The sequence below is a fragment of the Mercenaria mercenaria genome, chromosome 7, assembly GCF_021730395.1.
Source record: "Mercenaria mercenaria strain notata chromosome 7, MADL_Memer_1, whole genome shotgun sequence".
Taxonomy (NCBI): Eukaryota; Metazoa; Mollusca; class Bivalvia; order Venerida; family Veneridae; genus Mercenaria; species Mercenaria mercenaria.
Window position 1 is genome coordinate 39,072,909 of NC_069367.1, and position 22,527 is coordinate 39,095,435.

General features: G+C 35.4%; 1 protein-coding gene across 1 annotated transcript in view; it reads left to right on the forward strand.

The window, feature by feature from the left end:
• Positions 1 to 22,527, forward strand: part of LOC123554343 (trichohyalin-like) — a 37,612-nt gene that overhangs the window by 9,085 nt on the left and 6,000 nt on the right. The window contains exons 2-7 of the mRNA XM_045344424.2: positions 2,442 to 2,500; positions 3,652 to 3,732; positions 7,687 to 7,760; positions 8,297 to 8,380; positions 9,357 to 9,430; positions 17,742 to 17,797. Of these exons, the coding sequence (XP_045200359.1) occupies positions 2,442 to 2,500; positions 3,652 to 3,732; positions 7,687 to 7,760; positions 8,297 to 8,380; positions 9,357 to 9,430; positions 17,742 to 17,797 (428 nt within the window). The remainder of the gene's footprint in view (positions 1 to 2,441; positions 2,501 to 3,651; positions 3,733 to 7,686; positions 7,761 to 8,296; positions 8,381 to 9,356; positions 9,431 to 17,741; positions 17,798 to 22,527) is intronic.

The following is a 22,527-nucleotide window of genomic DNA, read 5'->3' on the forward strand; positions in this document are numbered from 1 at the left end:
TTGATGCACATGCATAGTTTTGTGTACAAAGAACTTTGTCCTTCAAATTGATATAGTGACCTACTTTCACATTTCTCAAGCTACAGGTTTTGAATTTTAACCACATGCACAGTGTTTTGTACGGTAATGAAATTTGACCTTGAGCTAGTCAATAAGTCTTAAAATTTTAGAATTCTAAAAAATGGCACATTGGTGGGCGCCAAGATCACTCTGTGATCTCTTGTTACTAAATGGATTTGATTTAAACTTGAAGTAGTTGTTCCACATCATCGCCCACATCATATGACACAAGGTGCATAACTCTTGCACCAATATTTTATGAATTATTTCCCCTTTTGCTTAGAACTATACTTATTTAGAGTTTTGATACTCTTTATCTCTATCTCTCTTATTACATAATATTTTTGACACAGACTCAAGCTGTTGTGCAATATCTTCATCCACTATTGGAGTCATTAAATACTTCAGTGACAGCTCCAGCTTCCTCAGATGTACCCAGCATCAAAATAGTCGAGTGCGCTGTCTCCTATGATAGCTCTTGTTTATCCTTCAGCTGTCTGTTTCATACACCGGTAAAACGAGATACATTCAGTTCCTGCTTGGTGTTGACAATATTTGCTCTGTATGCCTTTCAAGTTGCCGATCTTTTTTTTTTTTTTTAATAGTTCTTTGGTCTGAGAATTTTTTTATGACACTTTTTAATGTCTTCATTTTCCTAATAGTTGAATGCAGATACAAGTAAGGCATAGAGGGATGACAACTATAAAATATCAAACCATAAAATAAGTCATCCCGATAAGCCAAATGAATAAGGCTATTGTGGCAGCGGTAATGCAGTCTTATTTTCTGTAAGGCAAGATGGCTAGAGAACAGAAAAAGGATTTGAAGACTGCCATTCTAATAGCTCTTTAAACAATGGTCTAGATAACTATTAACTCATATACTGCAGGTTGTTTTGTTTTTTTTTTCATAAGAAAATGAGGCAGATGGTCATGCAGTGTCTTCCCATATTTTACAAATATTTTTTCACATATATGATTGTTGCTTTACGATATAAACAATGGAAAGAGCAAAGACATCACACAACTGGTAAAATTACAGCAAAAAATAAATCAGTATTAAAGCTATTACTTTGCCAAAATCACAGGAATTACCAATTTCATTGCTATCTGGCTATAGTCACGGTCACCATACTAATTTACCAATATAGTGTTTGATGATGACTGGGACAATTTAGTTGATTTCTTTAACAGGAATAGAAAAAAATGATAATGCCACTTTAATGACTTGTTAAATACTAGTAGTAGCCTTACTCATTTGGCTTATCAGGATGGCTTATATTATTATTTGATAGTTTATATTGGTGAGATAGTAACAGTCAAAAGTTATCACCCTTTCTATAACCGTTTTATCATTTGGACTATATTAATAGTACCTAACTTTAAGCTCTGACTGTGGAAAAGATTCTTAAGCTTTTCTCAAAATATAATGTGCCACTGGTTAAACATTTCTTTTATTGTTTTTTAATATCTAAAAATATTCTGAAATTTAATAGAAAGTGCTCAAATTTTGGAAGATGTTCCATATTGTTGACCTGTCAGACAAAAAAAAAATTCTCTTGGAAGATAGATGACCCCAGGAATAATATCTATTATGTCCCTGATGACCCATACTTTTCATGGTATTTTTTGGGGTTTTTTTTGTGTTTTATAGGTCATTTATGAACATAAGGACTGATAAGGTTAATAATTTGTTTTTACAATGAGCCTAGCTATGTGTGACTCTGAGAAGATTGCTTATCTTATATAGAACATATAGCTTTTTTTTCTATGGTACTGTCTTGAGAGTAGGCATGCAAGGGAGACTACTGTATTGAACTAACTAGCTGTAGACAGTAGACTCAAAACTACCGATATGCAAAACAAGGTAGAACATTCTTTTGTTGTTTAACATGTACCTGAGAAGTTGCTTGAAACAAAATCAGTAAATGCAGGGTAAGAAAATAAACAACTTTATTGAAGCTGTTGGTAAATTGCCAAATTTTATGGTGACAACATATATTTTTACCTGTATGTATAAGTAATGTTAACCTTTCTAATACCACAGTCACACATAAGGCGCGGATAGCTACGTCTAGCCATGGATAGGAACATAGTAATCTGTATCAATTATTGCCTGAGCCGTACTTTAAAGTAGTAATCCGTATCAGTCCGTACCAATCTGTACAACTCGGGTACGGATTGATACGGATTACTACGTTTTTATCCGTGGCTAGACGTAGCTATCCGCACTGTATGTGTGACTGGGTATATCAGTTTCACATAATTATATTTTAAACCATGTGCTTAGATTACTGTTTTAAACTTTAAACTTCATAGGCAACTCGTAGATTTTTTATTTTAAAAAAGAACTGTTTTTATTTATGTTTTTTTCTATTGCAGTCAAGGTGGATACAGCATGATTGCCCCAGACCAGCGACGGAGGGAGCAGATTAACCAAGGTAGCAATTATCATTAATTATATCAACTGTTTCAGTACGGTCTTTATTGAACAAGCTCATAATTATGTCTCCCACCACACAGTGGTGTGGCCGTGTGGGAGACATATTGATTTACTCCTGTTTGTGTGTGTGCGTGTGTCTGTCTAAAAGCTTGTCCGCACTCTAAGTCGAACATTTCTCATCCGATCTTCACCAAACTTGAACAAAATGTGTTTGCCAATAAGTCCTCAGCCAAGTTCAATAACTAGCCAAATCGGCCCAGGCTCTTCGGAATTATTGCACTTGACCATAATTACAGAACCATTGATCCTAATCACCTGGACTCACAAAAATGCTGAACTATTCATTCTAAAACTTGCTGCAAAAACCATTCATCCTAATTACCTAAACTCATAAAAATACTGAACCATTCATGCTAGAACTTGCTCCAATAATTACAGAACCATTCATCCTAGAACTTGCTCCAATAATTACAGAACCATTCATCCTAGTCCACCTACACTCACTAAACACTGAACCATTCATCCTAAAACTTACTCCTGAAGTGTACTTTTTTTACTATTCAGATGATTAGGCGTAAAAAAACATTTGACACAAAAAAATTTTCCAAAAAGTCCCCCTTAATATAAAAAAAATTCAAAAAAAAAAATTTTCCAACCTACCTACCCTAATTTTTTTGAGCATGTTACCGGAAAGAATTTTTTTTTAGGCCTTAGGCAGTTGTGGGAGACATGCACTTTTCTCAAAAGCAGCTCTAGTTTAATTTTGGTTCAACTTATTTAATAAATTCAGCATTAAATACACATGTATTCACTCATTTGATATCCTCTTTTTCTCTGTTACATATAGAATAGAAAAAATTCATTTCCAAACAGGCCATCAAATTTAAATAAGGACACTGTTAGTCTGTAGGAAGAACTTTGTATGCAATTCAAAAGTTTTTTTGGGGGTCAAAACAACAACTGGTGACTGTGTGTAATTACTTTAAATTCGTTGATACAATACTTCAGAATGGAAATTAGAGATGATAATTAACTTTGTTAGAGCATCTAAAATTTTACTGCGCTCTTCCATTCAATGTACAGTCTTTCAATGACCTGCTTCTAAAAAGATTAAAGTTGAAATTGATGTCTGCTTGTATTTTGTTTCAGTTGCTCAGAGAGAAACACAAGCATATCAGGAACATAAACAACAGAACACCCCTGGCTCTTTCAACTATGTAGGAACTGCAGGTAACTTTGATTACCCCAACTCTTTTATGTCATACTTTAACCCTTATCATGCTGGACACGATTGATTCTGCTATGCGACCAGTGTAGATCATGATCAGCCTGCACATCCAAGCAGTCTGATCATGATCTACACTGTTTGCCATTCAGTCAGTATCTTTTTGGTAAGTATCCCTTTTAACAGTTAATGGTACTGTCCGAATTGAAAGATGGACAACTATATAGTAATTTAGCAGGGTAGGGGTTAAGTCATTTTACTGTACACTGGGTTATATCCAAGACCTCGGCGATATATGACCATTTTGTGCCGATTCGCCGTAAAACCCAACTCACACACTCTAATATCCAAGATGGTGCTATTTTTGTTCATATTTGCATATACTGCAACTCACTAGTTAAAAATATACATGGATATTAATCTGTGTCATGTCCTTAAACATTAACACTGACATTATACCGCAAACCACGAAATCAGTAAAAAAAGGCCTGCACAAAATTTATCCAGATCTACAGTATATCTTTAAGTCTGTCCCTCACAATATATATGTCCACTTTTTTTATGATATTGAAGGATTTTGACTGGGCACATATGTTTGCCGTAATAAGTTAACATGACTGTAGAATACAACTTCTCTTCATATTGATAGAAGCTCAACATTGTTAGCATTCTAGTATTTGCTCTCTGTTTTTTCTGCTTTTGATTGGTATAATGAATCAAAATGCTGAAGGAAACTTTTATTCCAGTCCATTCAAGGTGAAGAATCTACTGAGATAAGGTTAAAATGTGTGTACACTCTGTGTCTGTTTACTTCTTTATAAATATTCATTTGTGTTGACTTTAATGGTTACAGTTGTATGGCAAGATCAAAGATCTCATATGTCTCTTATAAGCAGAATTTCATGTCCGCTCTGTGTATTTTTGCAGCGTAAACAATTTCATTTACGAGGATTGTTCAAATATGAATGCATCTAGAACGTTATCTCGCTCAATAATGCGTCAAAATCACAAGGAAATTAAGATTATTGGTAGATAAACATGTTAGCTTTACATTGATACCACACCCATTAAAATCCGTTCACTTTAGCTGTGTCTATCGCTCGCTAAACATTGCCTACTCATGTATACTAATACAAAAATGGTTGGAAGAAGGTCAGCGTACGCCGTTGAAATACGGTCTTATATTAAGAATCGTTGTATTCTTGGCATAGGGTGTAAAGACATTTTTGATGAAATATGTTCTGTTTATGGGCATAATGAAATGTCTTTTTTGACAGTTATTCGTTGGTTTAAGAAATTCAAATGTGGGTTATTTCAACAGAAGATGCACCACATGGCTGTCGGCTGAAAACAGCAACATCTGCCAAGATGGTTGCTAGAGTGAAAGAAATAGTTACTACTGATGCAAGATACACCACTAGGCAATTAGCTAGTATAGTTGGCATCTCATTAGGAGCAGCTCATACAATTCTGAAACGTAATTTGAAAATGAGAAAGATCTTTGCTAGATGGATTCCCCATCTGTTGCAAGATGAGCAGAAAAAGGCACGCGGGCAATGTGCAAAATTGTTGCTTAAACAGTTTCCAAATTACAATGCACGGTCTTTTGCAAATGTCGTCACTGGTGACGAGACATGGATTCACTTTTTTGAGCCCAAAGGAAAGATTCAGAAGAAAATATGGGCAACAAAGTCTGGCAAAAGGCCATGCATTGCAAAGCGGACCATGAGTGTCAAGAAGGTAACGTATGTCATATTCTTCACAACTCAGGGTCCTGCCATTCAGGTTGCTGTACAGTCAACTCGCCAGTAGAGAATCACTGCCAATAGAGGGTCACTTGAAAATAAAATGTGAATCTCTCTTATACATATTAGAGTATACAATGTTTAAGTATCCAGTAATATAAACTTATCACTTAGCAATTATTACACAAAAGAAGATGGATCTAATCTAATGAGTTTGAGTTCCAGGAATAGATAACTCATGCAACCAGTTTCCTGACTTGGATTTTAGCACTCTTGAATTCTTCGAAGTAGAATATTTTTGAGCATACCTCACAGTTTCTTAGATAAAACCACACAAATTTGGTACCATTTTGAAGAGTGAAACATACACTTTCATAGGAGTAATATGATTATGAATTTTAGATTGACTTTGATGAAAAAAAGTGCCATCAAGCAGAGGCGGCCATTTAGCCAATAAAGGGTCACCCATATCAGGGATAATCAAAAGATTGTTTATTCTGCTTAAAAATACAAATCAATGGTTGATTTGATGTAATAATGGTTTGAACTGGCAAATTTAGATAAATGAATAAGGTTCTGTGCATCAATACTTGATTTTTGTTTTAGATATAGTTGGTGCTAATTATGCTTAGAAATACAACTGTGAAAACTAGCGCTATATTCCTTTTACCTAGTATCTCCCGTTTGAAATGTAAACATACTGATTCTCATTATATTCTGCCTTGAAATGTTTATTTCCAATACCACAGTCCTGTTTTGTCAGAAAAAAGACTGTTTTAAATGGATAGAAAATATGTTAAACTAGGTGACCCTCTATTGGCAAAAGTGACCCCCTATTGGTGAATCGAACAGGTTTAAATATTTCATCATAACTTCAGACATAAAAGATAGATTCAAATAAATCAAACATTTAAATGAATGTGAGCAATAGTTTTAATTGTTAGTAAGTTTAGATGTCATGAAAGTCTAAACATTCTTCACCACATGCTAAAAGTGTTGATAGTGACCCGCTATTGGCGAGTTATCTGTACCTAAAGGCAAATCCATAAATGTGAAGTTTTACAAGACTAAAGTTCTTCGAAAACTGAAGAAATATTTCAAAAATCGAAGACCCGCAACTGGTTTGGCCACTGTCAGATTGCTACATGACAATATGTCATCGCACAAGGCGTCTATTGTACAAGACTTTCTGAAGCAGGAAAAGGTTGTTGTGCTCCCTCGCCCTCCTTATTCGCCTGACCTTGCCCCGTGTGACTTCTTTTTGTTCCCAAGGCTCAAAAAATACCTTTCTGTTCGAAAATTTATACAGCGCAAACACCTCGGTTCTGCAATATTCCAGCGTCTTCATAGTATACCTAGAAAAGACTATGAAAATGCCTTCAAGGATTGGATTAGAAGACTGAAACTTTGCATATCTGTTGGAGGTGAATACTTAGAGGAGACCAAATAAAATTTTCATTGAAATCTATCAAGGATGCATTTTTATGTGCTTAGATGCATTCATATTTGGACAATCCTCGTATGTTTGCCATAAAAGCATTTTCAAATAATTTTCACATCATGTTTTCAAATGAAAAGAAATGACTTGTAGAATGTAATTTTTAGTCATGGTAGTTCAATGCCAACATCTCTTTGTGCTATGGTCAGATATTTCATATAAGCTCATCCTCCCATTTAAATGATGCAGTATGGGAAGACATGCTTTTCCCAAGTGCATTCTCTAGTTTCCAATGGCTTCAGAATTACTGTATAAGTGGAAAAGTTTGCGATGTAGAAATGTTTGCGAATTTCACAAATTCATGGAATTTGTAAAAATAACAGCCCAGCTAAACTTATCTTTGGAACTTCAGTTTTCAGTGGATTGTGAATATTTCCGCTTGCGAAACGTCTGGTATCAGCCAGTTTCGAACTTTTTGACCTGTGCATATATCCACTTATACAGTATAATTATGCCTGTAAATCTTTTTTTTCATGCTTTACTGAAATGGATTTATGTTGTCTCAAATATTTTGTGCTAGTATCCAAATGATTCTGAGTGGCAGTGTTTGTTTGATAAAAGTTTCCTTTGTCCTGTAGTCATTGTTAAATATAAATTGATAATGCACTGACATTATATTAACAGAAATTGCAGTCTTTTTACCTAGGCATGAAGAGATAAGAAATGAATTAAAATTTGCAATATCAACACAAATAAATTAATGCATTTTTAATTAGGTGGAGGGCAGTTGACACAAGCTGAAGCAAGAAGAAAACTGATTCAGGAAAGTCCTTCTAAAACACAAAAGCTGGTAACATTCTTTCAACATTACTTTAATATATCTAACAGAGGAGGGCAGAAATGGATATGTTTAAATTATGTATAATTTTTTTTCTGATTGATATTCCCAAAAAGTGTTACGTATGATGGCATATGCTTAATCAAAGATCTTTGAAATAAAATGGATCTGAAACTTTTGCAAGAACATATGAATCTTGTTTTTGTATGTTTTTGATCTGGGAAACATCTTGATTTCACCAGAAAGCAGCCAGTAATAGCTCATATTTTTATCATTACTTCTTTGGGTTAACCCCCTTCCCCCAAAGTTCTCACCAAGAGCCAACTTACAGTGTAATATCCAGTTGAAGTGTGGCCAAGAGAACAGTCATTGAGCATTGAAGCAGTAAGTATATGCGATATTAAGTGCTTTTAATTATTGAAACATAATGGTGAGATAGATCCGAATAACTTCATTTCTAATATACAGTTTAAAAAGTGCATACATTTATTTTTGAGAAACTACTTGTTATCTACTACTATCTGTAAGTTACAGTTCTTAAATTGTAGCTGAAGAAAGAGGAGAAAAAATCCTATTTCAAACAGAAGGAAGAAGAAGAAATACAGAAGAAGAAAGAAGAACAGAGGAGAAAGGTTTATTTACAGCTTGTACATTTAACTTGCAAAACAATTTCACTTTGTGGGCATAAAATTTTGAGGTTTTTACCAAAATAGCTATTTTAAGCGGATACAAGTTCATGGATTTTGACCTTTGAACATAAAATGAATGCAAATATATTTAATTAATATCCGTATGGATTGTTTTTAATAGTTTCTACATGTATTATCACTCCTTGCAATTATTCTGGCTAAAAGATACATAAGATAAGTTAGGCTGTATGGGATCACGAAAGTCAAAATAATTGCAGAATATGTAATCTAAGACTTGTCCATGTGATTTGATAAAGGCCCTTGGCCGAAACATCACAAAGAGTGATAAAATGAATGGTTTGTTGGGATCAATTATTATATTTTGACTCAACCATGATATCCATGAAAGTTAGTTCTGCACAAATATTAATGCTTTCAATGTATTAGTGAAATATTATTTCATTACAGTTAATAGTTTCAGGGATTTACAGTTGGCATTTTCTGTAATTATTTTGTTTGTATTGTACTACATCCAACATTGCTTTTCACTGGTTTTCAGTTTTGTTTTGTCACCTAATTGCCATTGAGGCCAAAAGATTTAAAAGCATGAATACTGCTACATGTTTTTTTGACATGCTGATCACAGTAATGTTAAAGCCTTTATCAAAAACAGTTAGGAAGAGGAAAAGATAATTGCACTGAATATCTTCCATAAACTGTAGTTATCACTGTTTTTGTACTGATGAGTACTTCAGACCTATTAGGTTGTTTAGCATAAGTTTTCACTAATTTATTACTATTGTAGTCATTTGATTTCTACTTCATGCAGTGTGATTTTGAGTGTGTAAACCAAGTTTAAAACAAAATAAAGAAATGTTGGAAAAATTCATGAGTAGTAGTCCTGGTGGGCAGTCTTGTTGAGATTTATGATAATTAAATTAGCTCGGTAGCATGTATTGATGCATTTGATGTTCATTAGGCAGAACAAAATGAGAAGAGAAAGAAAGAGGAAGCGAAAGCTGCTGAACACAGATGGGACAACCAGAGAAAAGTGTAAGTAACCATATTGCTGAACACAGATTGGACAGTCAGAGGAAAGTGTAAGTAACTGTATTGCTGATCAAAGAATGGACTGTCAGAGGATCATGTAAGTAGCTGTATTGATTAACACAGATTGGACAGTCAGAGGAAAGTGTAAGTAGCTGTATTGCTGATCAAAGAATGGACAGCCAGAGGAAGGTGTAAGTGACTGTACTGCTGAACACAGATTGGACAGTCAGAGGTAAGTGTAAGTAGCTGTATTGCTGAACACAGATTGGACAGTCAGAGGAAAGTGTAAGTAGCTATATTGCTGAACACAAATGTGACTATTTGATAAACGACATTGTGTCTGAAATCATTAGTCCTCCACCTCTGATTCATGTGGGGAAGTTGGCAGTTACTTGCGGAGAACAGGTTTGTACTGGTGCAGAATCCAGGAACACTGGTTAGGTTAACTGCCCGCCGTTATATGACTGAAATACTGATGAAAAACGGCGATAAACCCAAAACAAACAAAAAAATTGGACAGTCAAAGGAAAGTGTAATTAACTGCATTGGTGATCAAAGAATGGACAGCCAGAGGAAGGTGTAAGTGACTGTATTGCTGATCAAAGAATGGATAGCCAGAGTAAGGTGTGAGTGACTGTATTGCTGAACACAGATTGGACAGTCAGAGGTAAGTGTAAGTAGCTGTATTGCTGAACACAGATTGGACAGTCAGAGGAAAGTGTAAGTAGCTGTATTGCTGAACACAGATTGGGCAGTCAGAGGAAAGTGTAATTAACTGCATTGCTGATCAAAGAATGGACAGCCAGAGGAAGATGTAAGTGACTGTATTGCTGAACACAGATTGGACAGTCAGAGGAAAGTGTAAGTAGCTGTATTGCTGAACACAGATTGGACAGTCAGAGGAAAGTGTAAGTAGCTGTATTGCTGATCACAAATTGGACAGTCAGAGGAAAATGTAAGTAACTGTATTGCTGAACACCGATTGGACAGTCAGAGGAAAGTGTAAGTAACTGTACTGCTGAACACAGATTGGACAGTGAAAGGAAGGTGTATGTGAATGTATTGCTGAACACAGACTGGACAGTCAGAGGAAAGTGTAAGTAACTGTATTGCTGATCAAAGAATGGACAGCCAGAGGAGGGTGTAAGTGACTGTATTGCATAACACAGATTGGACGGTCAGATGAAAGTGTATGTAGCTGTATTGCTGAACACAGATTGGACAGTCAGAGGAAAGTGTAATTAACTGCATTGCTGATCAAAGAATGGACAGCCAGAGGGAGGTGTAAGTGACTGTATTGCTGAACACCAGTTGGACAGTCAAAGAAAGTGTAAGTAACTGTATTGCTGAACACAGATTGGACAGTGAAAGGAAGGTGTAAGTGACTGTATTGCTGAACACAGATTGGACAGTCAGAGGAAAGTGTAAGTAACTGTATTGCTGATCAAAGAATGGACAGCCAGAGGAGGGTGTAAGTGACTGTATTGCAGAACACAGATAGGACAGTCAGAGGAAAGTGTAAGTAGCTGTATTGCTGAACACAGATTGGACAGTCAGAGGAAAGTGCAATTAACTGCATTACTGAACACAGATTGGACAGTCGGGGGAAGGTGTAAGTGGCTGTGTTGCTGAACACAGATTGGACAGCCAGAGGAAAGTGTAAGTAACTACATTGCTGAACACAGATTGGACAACCAGAGGAAAGTGTAAGTGACTGTATTGCTGAACACAGATTGGACAGTCAGAGGAAAGTGTAATTAACTGCATTGCTGAACACAGATTGGACAGTCAGAGGAAATGTAAGTGACTGTATTGCTGAACACAGATTGGACAGCCAGAGGAAAGTGTAAGTGACTGTATTGCTGAACACAGATTGAATTGTCAGAGGAAAGTGTAATTAACTGCATTGCTGAACACAGATTGGACAGTCAGAGGAAGTGTAAGTGACTGTATTGCTGAACACAGGTTGGACAGCCAGAGGAAGGTGAAAGTGACTGTATTGCTGAACACAGATTGAACTGTCAGAGGAAAGTGTAATTAACTGCATTGCTGAACACAGATTGGACAGTCAGAGGAAAGTGTAATTAACTGCATTGCTGAACACAGATTGGACAGCCAGAGGAAAGTGTAAGTGACTGTATTGCTGAACACAGATTGGACAGCCAGAGGAAAGTGTAAGTAACTGTATTGCTGAACACAGCTTGAACTGTCAGAGGAAAGCGTAAGTGACTGTATTGCTGAACACAGATTGGACAGTCAGAGGAAAGTGTAAGTAACTATATGCTGCACAGATTGGACAGCTGGAGAAAAATATAAGTAACCATACTGCTAAACATAGATGGAACAACCAGAGAACAGTATATTAAGTAAAAAAAAACCTGCTAATCATGGATTGAACAACAAGAGAAAAGTGTAAGTAACCATAATACTGAACACAAACACAAATGAAACAACCAGAGAAAAGTGTAAGTAATCATGTTATTGAACATAGATTTGACAGCCAGAGTAAAATGTAAATGACCTTAGTACTGAACACAGAAAGGACAACCAGAGAAAGAAGTAACTATAGTCTGTCCCACCTAATTTTGGACCTCAACTTTGGGCTGATATGAAGAAATGAAACGGGATCAAGGAACATAAAACATGTTTTTGTGAATAAAAAAAAGTCACCCTCGAGAATTTCAAGGATTTTTTAAACAATCGTCTGGTTTTCCCGTACGACTAAATTTCAGTTTCTCTATGGGAATTTGCTGTTGTTTATTTCTGGTCGCCATTGCCAAATATTCTCTATTTTGCAGATTTTTGGGAAATTTCACGTGTTATTCCGTGGGGACGTTTCACACTTATTTTTTACACTTAGCTATTTTTCTTCCCGTAAGAAACAGAATGGGTTTGAAATAGAATTTACAATTAAGATCTACTGGTAGTATACAAACGAAATTTTGAAAAAATAAAAAATGTCATGATGTAAAAATGAAAAATAGAAAAAGAACTTACTTTGCACGAAAGAATCCGGCCATCATGTAATGTATTTAGTTATAAATTCCTTTACCGGTAATCATTATTCCATTTATCCTTAATTTTTAAATCCTTCCAAACGATGTCCAGTTCAATGCACAATTTTCAAAGTTTTACACTGAAAATCCATGATCATCCGAAAATTGATCCAGTCAGTCTGCGGCAGTCTTTCGAAGAATTTCAGGCAAATAACTGAACTATGCATTTGAAACAATATCTTTAATCACAGTATTTTCCAAATGCATAATCCAGGAAGAACCTGTACAATACAAAGACGTCAACTGCTTCAGCCTCCTTAGAATATAGCCTTCTACACATTTAACAAGCTCGCCATGACACAATAACTTTTCAAACGCTAAATTCCAATTATGTCATACAATATATGACGTCACTAAATATCTCGAGCGATCAAGTGCATAGGCAGCACATGTTGGCTCTCTTACTCATAGCTACCCCAACAATAATTAATTGAGTAAATATTGAAGCTAACTGAGTCCCAAATTTAAAGATGATAAAGCAAATTAGCTGTCGACTGTGGCAGTCAGACTACGTGGATAAAATTTAAATCAAAGGCGGGAATGATTCAGTTTCATTTAAGTTTGAGCCCGGACCTAAATCTTAGATAAATAGTTAATTTGTTTCCTTTATAACATATCGATACAGCTACTTTTAAAGAAAACATGTAAAAAGTGATTTTCTATCACCGACAAAAACAAACAACCTTGACGTTACCGGTTACGGAAGGTGCGCAGGCCTGGATCCAGGGCTGGGCCAATGGGGCCTGTGCCCCCCTCCCCCTAGTTGGCTAAGAAGTGACCTATACTCATCAAAGATTCGCCCTAGTATTTTGGCAAAGGAATAATTATTTCTCAAAATTTAGACACAGAGACGCATCAGAGGTCACCATTTAATACCTGTATATCAAACTAAAATGAGGGGAGTACACCCACGAATAAATGCACCAGAGGACACCATTTCATACACCTGAACAAAACAGAAATAAATATGTTAAGGGGGTATGTGTGCGAACAGGCTCATAATGTATTCAGATTAAAAACCATCCTAGATAATGTAAATTCCTATGAAAAAGTCAACAAAATGAATCTGGCCATTGAATTACTGGATAGGCGTATTAATTAGTAATTGTAACAGAGAATTATCAGCAAGTAAATTTTCGAATAATGGTATAGTACACAACTTCACAAATTTATATATTGATAACAACTTAACTAAAATAAAATTCATTTGGCATTTGACTATATCACGGCTTATACATGACCGCAGTGATATTCCGTGTAGACTATGTTGCGTTAGTTACAAGTTGTGGCAACTGATACCGTCATTTTTGCCAGAGTATATTTTTGTAATGGACTTAAAAATTGATGGGTAGATGTATTTAATAAGCTAGTTATACACAGTACGCTAAAGTTCATGCAAGTACAAATTTTTCGACTGAATATCTATATTAAGTTTGAATTGCTACAAATCATTTTTTAAGGAATAACTGGTTTTTTTGGGGGGGTTTTGTTGTTGTTGTTGTTGTTGTTTGCGTTTAACGTGTTTTTGGTTGTATTTTCAATATAGCTATGTACTGCCCCGTTTGTAATAGAAGTAAATGTTTCGTATACGTACGTCTCGGTGAAAAAAAACTCACAAAAAACAAGTGTTTTATTTCATCGAAAATGAAAGTAACTGACGCACTTGAACATGCTTCTTTTATCTAGCTTCAAAAGGTCATAATTATGAGCCACGCCATGAGAAAACCAACATGATGCATTTGCGACCAGCATCTGTGTAATCTAGTCAGGATCCATGCTGTTCGCTAACGGTTTCTCTAATTGCAGTAGGCAGTTGACCAGATTGCGTGGATGCTGATCACAAATGCACTATGTTGGATTTCTCATGGCGCGGCTCATATTTTTATTTTGTCTATAGGTCTACCATGCTTATCAATAGCGCAAAAATGTTTTAACATGCCACTTTGGATTTCACTGAACGGCCGGAGCATGAGAAATAAAGACGCGAGTATGGAATTGAAAAACTGGTATTATGTTATTATAAAGAATAAAGGCAAATATTAATTTGTTTAACGTAGTCCCTTACATAGGCGGTTGTCTCAAATTGAAATATGTATATTTTAAATCATTAATTGCATTGAGGAATACTGTTTTACCTTGATCGAACAGTCACAAAAAATAGTGAGCACCAGTCAGTACACAAACATGTATTCATGCTATTTAAAAACAACCTTTTAACAGACGTTTATAATCCAAACCTTTGATACGATTATAAACAACAGTAACCATAATGAAAATGAGTTAAATGGGTTGCGCGCATCTCCGCTGTCCCCACCTCTATTACGATATCTACGGCTGAAACAATGATACGCACTTGGCTTGAGACATGTATTTATTTTACGTCAATGCTGACGAGTAAGTACAAACACATTTTCAGAAAAAAAGCTGAAAACCCGAAACGGGAATAACTGTTTAATTTGAAATAAAATTCAGTGTCTTCTGTACAAGAAAATATTACAAGTTTTGGTCAGAGACCACCAATTCAAAAAAGTACAGGGAACTTACTGGGAATGAGGTAAGCGTACACCTGGGAATAATTTAGGTTACGTCTGTGCGTTCTGATTGGTCAGTCATGTAAACAAACCCAGGAAGTGGTTATTTTTTCAAAATTGATATGTTTTCACTGCTTTTATTGTATTTTATTATACATTTTGACAAAATTTGCTACATTTTATGTGTATTGAAAAAAAGTTTTATCAAACGAATTTCTCCCGCCACGTCAATGATGTAAACAGGGGGTCATCTCATTCACACGAAAATTACTTAAATAAAGTATCACTATTCATATGTTTTTCGTCCGATATTTTGGTAGAACTAAGATAGTTCTTGAAAAACTTGTAATTTGATATACGTTTCGATGTATGGAAGGCCATACACGCCATAATGTTACAATGTAAGTCTATGGGAAAACAATTGGTGGTCTCTAACCTATAGGACAAAGTTTGTTTTAATTGTCCATGTCAGTTATTCAACAATAAAAATATCTAACGTCGCTAACTGTGAGCAAACCCCCAAATGACGTTTGTATGGATGCTGCCATCTTGAAATGGACGTCGCGTTTTTTTACAATGCAAGTCTATGGGGAAAAACATAAAATCTTGATTTTTAACTTCATTTTACATTTTTTCAAAAAAATGAAAAAGGTGCCTAGAGATATTAACCGTCTGGTATTAACGATGTCATTTTTGACAGTTTTATATACAGTATTAACTAAATTATCGGAGGTCCAAAATTAGGTGGGACAGACTATAATCATATTTCTAAACATAGCTAGACTAGACAACAAGGGAAATGTGTAAGGAACCATATCGCTGAATTCAGCTACGCTAAATGGAGTAACCATATTTCTGAATTCAGCTACGCTAAATGGAGGAACCATATTTCTGAATTCAGCTACGCTAAATGGAGGAACCATATTTCTGAACACAGATGGGACCACCAGAGTAAAATGTAAATAATCATACTGCTAAACATAAGACAACCAGGGGAAAATGACAGAAACCAAATTCCTGAACACAGATAGTACAACCAGAGAAAGGTGTAAGCTTAAAACAGCTAGATTAGACAACACTGTAAGTAATCATATTTGCTGTACACAGATGGGACAACAAGAGAAAAGTGAATGTAACCATATTACTGATCACAGATGGGACAACCAAAAAAAAAGTGTAGTTAGGCATACTTCCAAATATTGAGGGGACAATTGCAGAAAAAATGTAAGTAACCATATTGCTAAGCACAGATGAGACAACCAGAAAATAATGTAAATAAACTGTTAAACACAAATCTGACAACCAGAGAAAGTGTAAAAAGGCAAATTAGACAACCAGGGAAAAGTGTATGTGAACAAACACTGTTGAACACAAAAGTAACTACTAGAGAAATGTGAAAATAACCCAAACCTTGAACATGGAAAGAGTGCTGTATAAATATGGTATAATGACAACAAAGATGGGACAACTAGAGAAAAGTATAATTAAATTATAGTACAGTAAATCAATTATAACATGAAATCACAAGGGGATAAGCAAAATGCTGGATTCTAACACGATCTGCAGCAATTGCTATATAAACATATAGTGAAATCGCCTATACATGAATCTACGATAAAATATGGTTGGCTGTTACATTTCATCCCCATATGATTGTGGCAGAAGAGATTCTACTTCAGGTCCATTACATACGAATTATTTCAGGGCCAAACGGTTGAAAACAGCATTTCAGAAACATAAATATGATAAAAAGTCATACTGACCTATGTGTAGGACCGTTTTAAACATGTTTTGATCTCAACGAGCAAATTCAATTAGCTTAATTATGATTCAGCAGTGACGTCATAAGTGTATGACATGAAGTATGACGTCATAACGATGTGACGTCATATAAAGTTAAGCTCGTAACTCGTAACACAGGGTCAACTCGCCTAATTTGATGATTCTCTTCATAATTAGTTTGCAAGCTGTTAGATTACTAATTCATAAATACTTCTCAAAATTCTGATAAAAAAGAAACAAATATCTATACGTTCCATTGGTTATTTCTTAAGTAAAAGAGAATTTCAAGCAATCCAAAAAGAGAAATTTAAGGTAAATGGCCAGAAGACGGCCGGGGAGTAACTAATTCCAAGTGCTGGAGTCTTTGATGCCATAGTGAATGGTGTTTTACTGTACACAGGTGTAACAGCTGCAGAAAACATAAATGAGCCACACCATGAGAAAACCAACATAATGCGTTTGTGACCAGCATGGATCAAGACCAGCCTGCGCATGCGCGCAGTCTGGTCAAGATCCATGCTGTTTGCTTTCAAACCCTAATGCAATTAGAGAAACTGTTATCGAACAGCATGGATCCTGACCAGACTGCACAGATGATCCATGCTGGTCGCAAATGCACTATGCTGGTTTTCAAATAATCTATAGTAATACAAAGATAATTAGGCACTGGCTGAAAAGTGTTAGTAATTTTAGAACCATAATTCTTTGTAAGCTCAGTATTTTATGTATTAGCCAAAATAAAGTGTATATATAATCAGATATACATTCACTATTCATATACAAATTAACTTTTTATAAGAAAGTGTTTTCCTCAGACGAGGATGGGAAATGATGGTCCTTTAAGGTGATTTATTATAAGAAAATGACAATATTTATACCGTAATCGAGATTAAATGCATTTATTGTTAATGTTTTTATATTGTATTTGTTCATTATATTTTCCAGGGCAAATGAAGCCTTCCTAAGGAGATTTGAGAATAAAAGTAAAAGACTTGCAGGAGGTACTTTTTACAATTTTAAACCCTTTTCTATTATATGACTTGTATGCTAAAGCAGACTGCCATTAAGGACTAGATTCCAACAGCCACCTAATTCTTAAATTAGTATTTCTTTGTAACTGATATATGATGGAGGTTTTTACAAACATAAGAAGTAAGTGGTAGCCCCCCCCCCCTCCCCCCCCCCACAGGTTTTCCTTTGTTGTAATGTATTTTTCTTTCAAATGATACAAGTCTAGAGAAACAAAATTAAAAGGTCAGGGCATCAATTATCAGCATGAAAAAAGTGCAACAATTTTGTTATGCAAGTTCATGTTTAATTTGTTTTTAGCTCACCTGTCATAAAGTGACAAGGTGAGCTTTTGTGATCGCGCGGTGTCCGTCGTCCGTCGTCCGTCCGTGCGTCCGTCCGTCCGTCCGTCCGTCCGTAAACTTTTGCTTGTGACCACTCTAGAGGTCACATTTTTCAAGGGATCTTTATGAAAGTTGGTCAGAATGTTCATCTTGATGATATCTAGGTCAAGTTCGAAACTGGGTCACGTGCCTTCAAAAACTAGGTCAGTAGGTCTAAAAATAGAAAAACCTTGTGACCTCTCTAGAGGCCATATTTTTCATGGGATCTTCATGAAAATTGGTCAGAATGTTCAACTTGATGATATCTAGGTCAAGTTCGAAACTGGGTCACGTGCCATCAAAAACTAGGTCAGTAGGTCAAATAATAGAAAAACCTTGTGACCTCTCTAAAGGCCATATTTTTCATGGGATCTGTATGAAAGTTGGTCTGAATGTTCATCTTGATGATATCTAGGTCATTTTTAAAACTGGGTCACGTGCGGTCAAAAACTAGGTCAGTAGGTCTAAAAATAGAAAAACTTTGTGACCTCTCTAGAGGCCATATATTTCATGGGATCTATATGAGAGTTGGTCTGAATGTTCATCTTGATGATATCTAGGTCAAGTTCGAAAGTGGGTCATGTGCCATCAAAAACTAGGTCAGTAGGTCAAATAAAAGAAAAACCTTGTGACCTCTCTAAAGGTCATATTTTTCATGGGATCTGTATGAAAATTGGTCTGAATGTTCATCTTGATGATATCTAGGTCAGGTTCGAAACAGGGTCATGTGCGGTCAAAAACTAGGTCAGTAGGTCTAAAAATAGAAAAACCTTGTGACCTCTCTGGAGGCCATATTTTTCAATGGATTTTCATAAAAATTGGTCAGAATGTTCACCTTGATGATATCTAGGTCAAGTTTGAAACTGGGTCACATGCCGTCAAAAACTAGGTCAGTAGGTCAAATAATACAAAAACCTTGTGACCTCTCTAGAGGCCATACTTTTCATGGGATCTGTATGAAAGTTGGTCTGAATGTTCATCTTGATGATATCTAGGTCAAGTTTGAAATTGGGTCAACTGCGGTCAAAAACTAGGTCAGTAGGTCTAAAATTATTAAAATGTTTTGACCTCTCTAGAGGCCATATTTTTCAATGGATCTTCATGAAAATTGATCTGAATGTTCAACTTGATGATATCTAGGTCAGTTTCAAAACTGGGTCACGTGCGGTCAAAAACTAGGCCAGTAGGTATAAAAACAGAAAAACCTTGTGACCTCGCTAGAGGCCATATTTTTCATGAGATCTTCATAAAAATTAGTGCGAGTGTTCACCTTGATGATATCTAAGTAAAGTTGAAAACAGGGTCACGTACCTTCGAAAACTAGGTCAATAGGTCAAATAATAGAAAAACCTTGTGACCTCTCTATAGACTATATTTTTCGATGGATCTTCATGAAAATTGGTCAGAATTTTTATCTTGATAATATCTAGGTCAAGTTCAAAACTGGGTCACATGAGCTCAAAAACTAGGTCACTATGTCAAATAATAAAAAAAACGATGTCATACCCAAAACTGGGTCATGTGGGAAGAGGTGAGCGATTCAGGACCATCATGGTCCTCTTGTATTAATATTTGGTGACATTGATGTTCACCTACTTTTAGCGACAGCCTGTCAAACAATTAATAGCAGAATGGGTTTCATTTAATTTGAACATTCCAGATCTGTTGTATCCCATGCTTAATAATTTGTTTGTGAAATTTTTCTGTTGGATTATATCCTTTGTTGTGTGAATACTTTCCATATATTTTTGTTACCAACAGCTTTATTTTTTAATGTCAAACTCTGTTGTTGTTGTTGTTTTTTTAAATGTAATTAGTTTGTCTGGTAATCAATAAAAAAATAATTATATTAGAAAAAGTATTTTTATGCCCCATGTGTGTAAGACCCTGGAGGCATATAATGTTGAATTGTCCATCGGTCAGTCACACTTTCTCTTGTTCTCATCTCCTACAGTTTTCATCAAGTTCACATATATTTGATAAGCTCGAATCATAATAAACATCAAGTGGACATGCACCTATTGTCAGGACATTCATGTCAGATTATTATTTTTTGAGTTATGTCCCTTTTAATATGGTGGATATATGTGATGGTGCATGCATCAGTCTGTCTGTCTGTTCATCAGTCCATCCATTATATTTCGTGTCCGTAGCATAACTTAATAACCATTCAAGGTATTGACTTTAAACTTGGTATGTTGGTAAATAGTGATATGACAATGTCCAGAGCATATGGATTAGATCTTTAGGTCAAGGTCACAAATTGAATTCAAACATCAGTTATATTTGTAAGGTCCTCTCCCAAGTTTGTTCAAAGTGGGGCCACTAGAGCTAAAAATATAAATACCTTTAAACGACTTCTTCTCATGAACCACTGGATGCATCATCATCAAACTTGGTCATTAGCATAATTTTAAAGCAGCATGCCTCCAGATCATTCGACAACAACAGAAATAAATTTTTTTTAGATATCTTGAAATAAATGCTAGATTTCTTAAGTAGGCTTTAAAACTTAATTACTGACAAACTTTATGTTACGGAAACACATGAGAATTTGCTGTTTTTACTACTTTTTACAATGAAAATCGAAAAGCGTTTGTCATGCTTTTACTCCAGGTAAACTGTCTTGATTATAAATATCAATATTTTGAGGTCATTATTCACTACTCCAGCTATAGCGCTATTGGTTACGTCAACGGGAAAATGTCTTTATTGCCGCCGCGGCCCGGAGTTCGATTCCCGGCTCGGTCATATTTTTTTCTTGATTTGGAACTTAAAATATTTTAGAAACAAAAATTCATATTCTAATGTTCATAATATGACCAAACTTCAATTTGAAGGAAAGATTATTTTTTAGCCAAATCTGGAGGCATGCTGTTTTAAGGGTAAATGCCACATATGCCTATATGTATATAAGGCAAAATTTTTCCTACGGCAGAATTTCTTTAAACTTTGTGTACCGAATGAGAATCAAGTTTAGAACGGAAATATGTATAAAAAATCATAGGGACCCAGGCTTGATCTTTAATTATCTGCCCTTGAAAGTAGATTTTTTTTGCTCATGGTGAGCTATTGTTATCACTCTGTGTCCATCATGCATCCATCCGTCGTCAGCAATTGTGTTTTAAAGACATCTCTCATAACCACTGAATGGATTTTGATGAAACTTGGCATGGATGGTCCTCTACCAAAGTTGCTCAAACAGTTCCACTTGGTTGCACATAGGGGCCGCCAGAGCTGAAAATAGAAAAATCTTCAAATGACATTTCCTCCTAAACCGATGGTCCAATTTTGAAATAATTTCACACAAATGGTCCTTATGTCACCCACTACTAAGATTGTTCAGATTATGTTGATTCGTCAAAAAACATGGCCGACAGAGGGCATGGTCACTTTTCCCTATATGTATATAGTGGAAACTTTAAAATTCTTCTTGTGTGAAACTGCTGGCCCGATTTTAGAATAATTTCACAAAAAAATGATCCTTGTATGACCCTCTACCATTATTGTTCAAATTATTCTGATTCTTCAAGACATGGCCGCCAGAGGGCGTGGTCACTTTTCCCTATTTGTATATAGTGGAAACTTTCAAAATCTTCTTGTGTGAAACTGCTGGCCCGTTTGGAGCATCGCTACGCCACTATTAAAATCATATGTCATTTAAAATGATTATTCTTTTTAAAAAGATATTTAAATGAGAAAATATGAAAATCATAGGCATTTCAAAACTTTTTGAATTTTTAAAATCCATAAATGAGTGAAAAAGTTATTAAAAATTAAAAATTCCGATCCCTTACACAATCGATGTAGAAACATTTGTTTTGCCCACCACCAGATAAACAGGTGTTAATGCATGACGTCATGGCAATCTCTCCTATATGTATAAAGTGGAAACTTTAAAAATCTTTTTGTGTGAAAGTGCAAGCCAGATTAAAAAATAATTTTACGTTAATGGTTCTTGTGTGACCGTCTACCAAGATTGTTCAGATTATTCCGATTTGTCAAAAAACATGGCTGCCAGGTGGCGTGGTCACTTTTCCCTTTATGTATACCATACTTGTCCAAATTATTGCCCTAAGGTAAAAAAAATGGCCACACCCCTGTGTCTGACATGTACTTACTGTAGGCTTTTATATTAGAAACTTTGAAAATCTTCTTCTCTGAATCAATAATAGCTAGAGCCTTGATATTTGGCGTGTGATATCAATTTGTAATATCTATTGTAATTGTTCAATTATTGCCCTAGGTTCAAAAGTGTGTGAAGCCTTATACATAGGTGAGTGCTTTAGGGTCAATGGCCCTCTTGTTTTATTTCATATTTCTGTTTTTGATTTGATTCT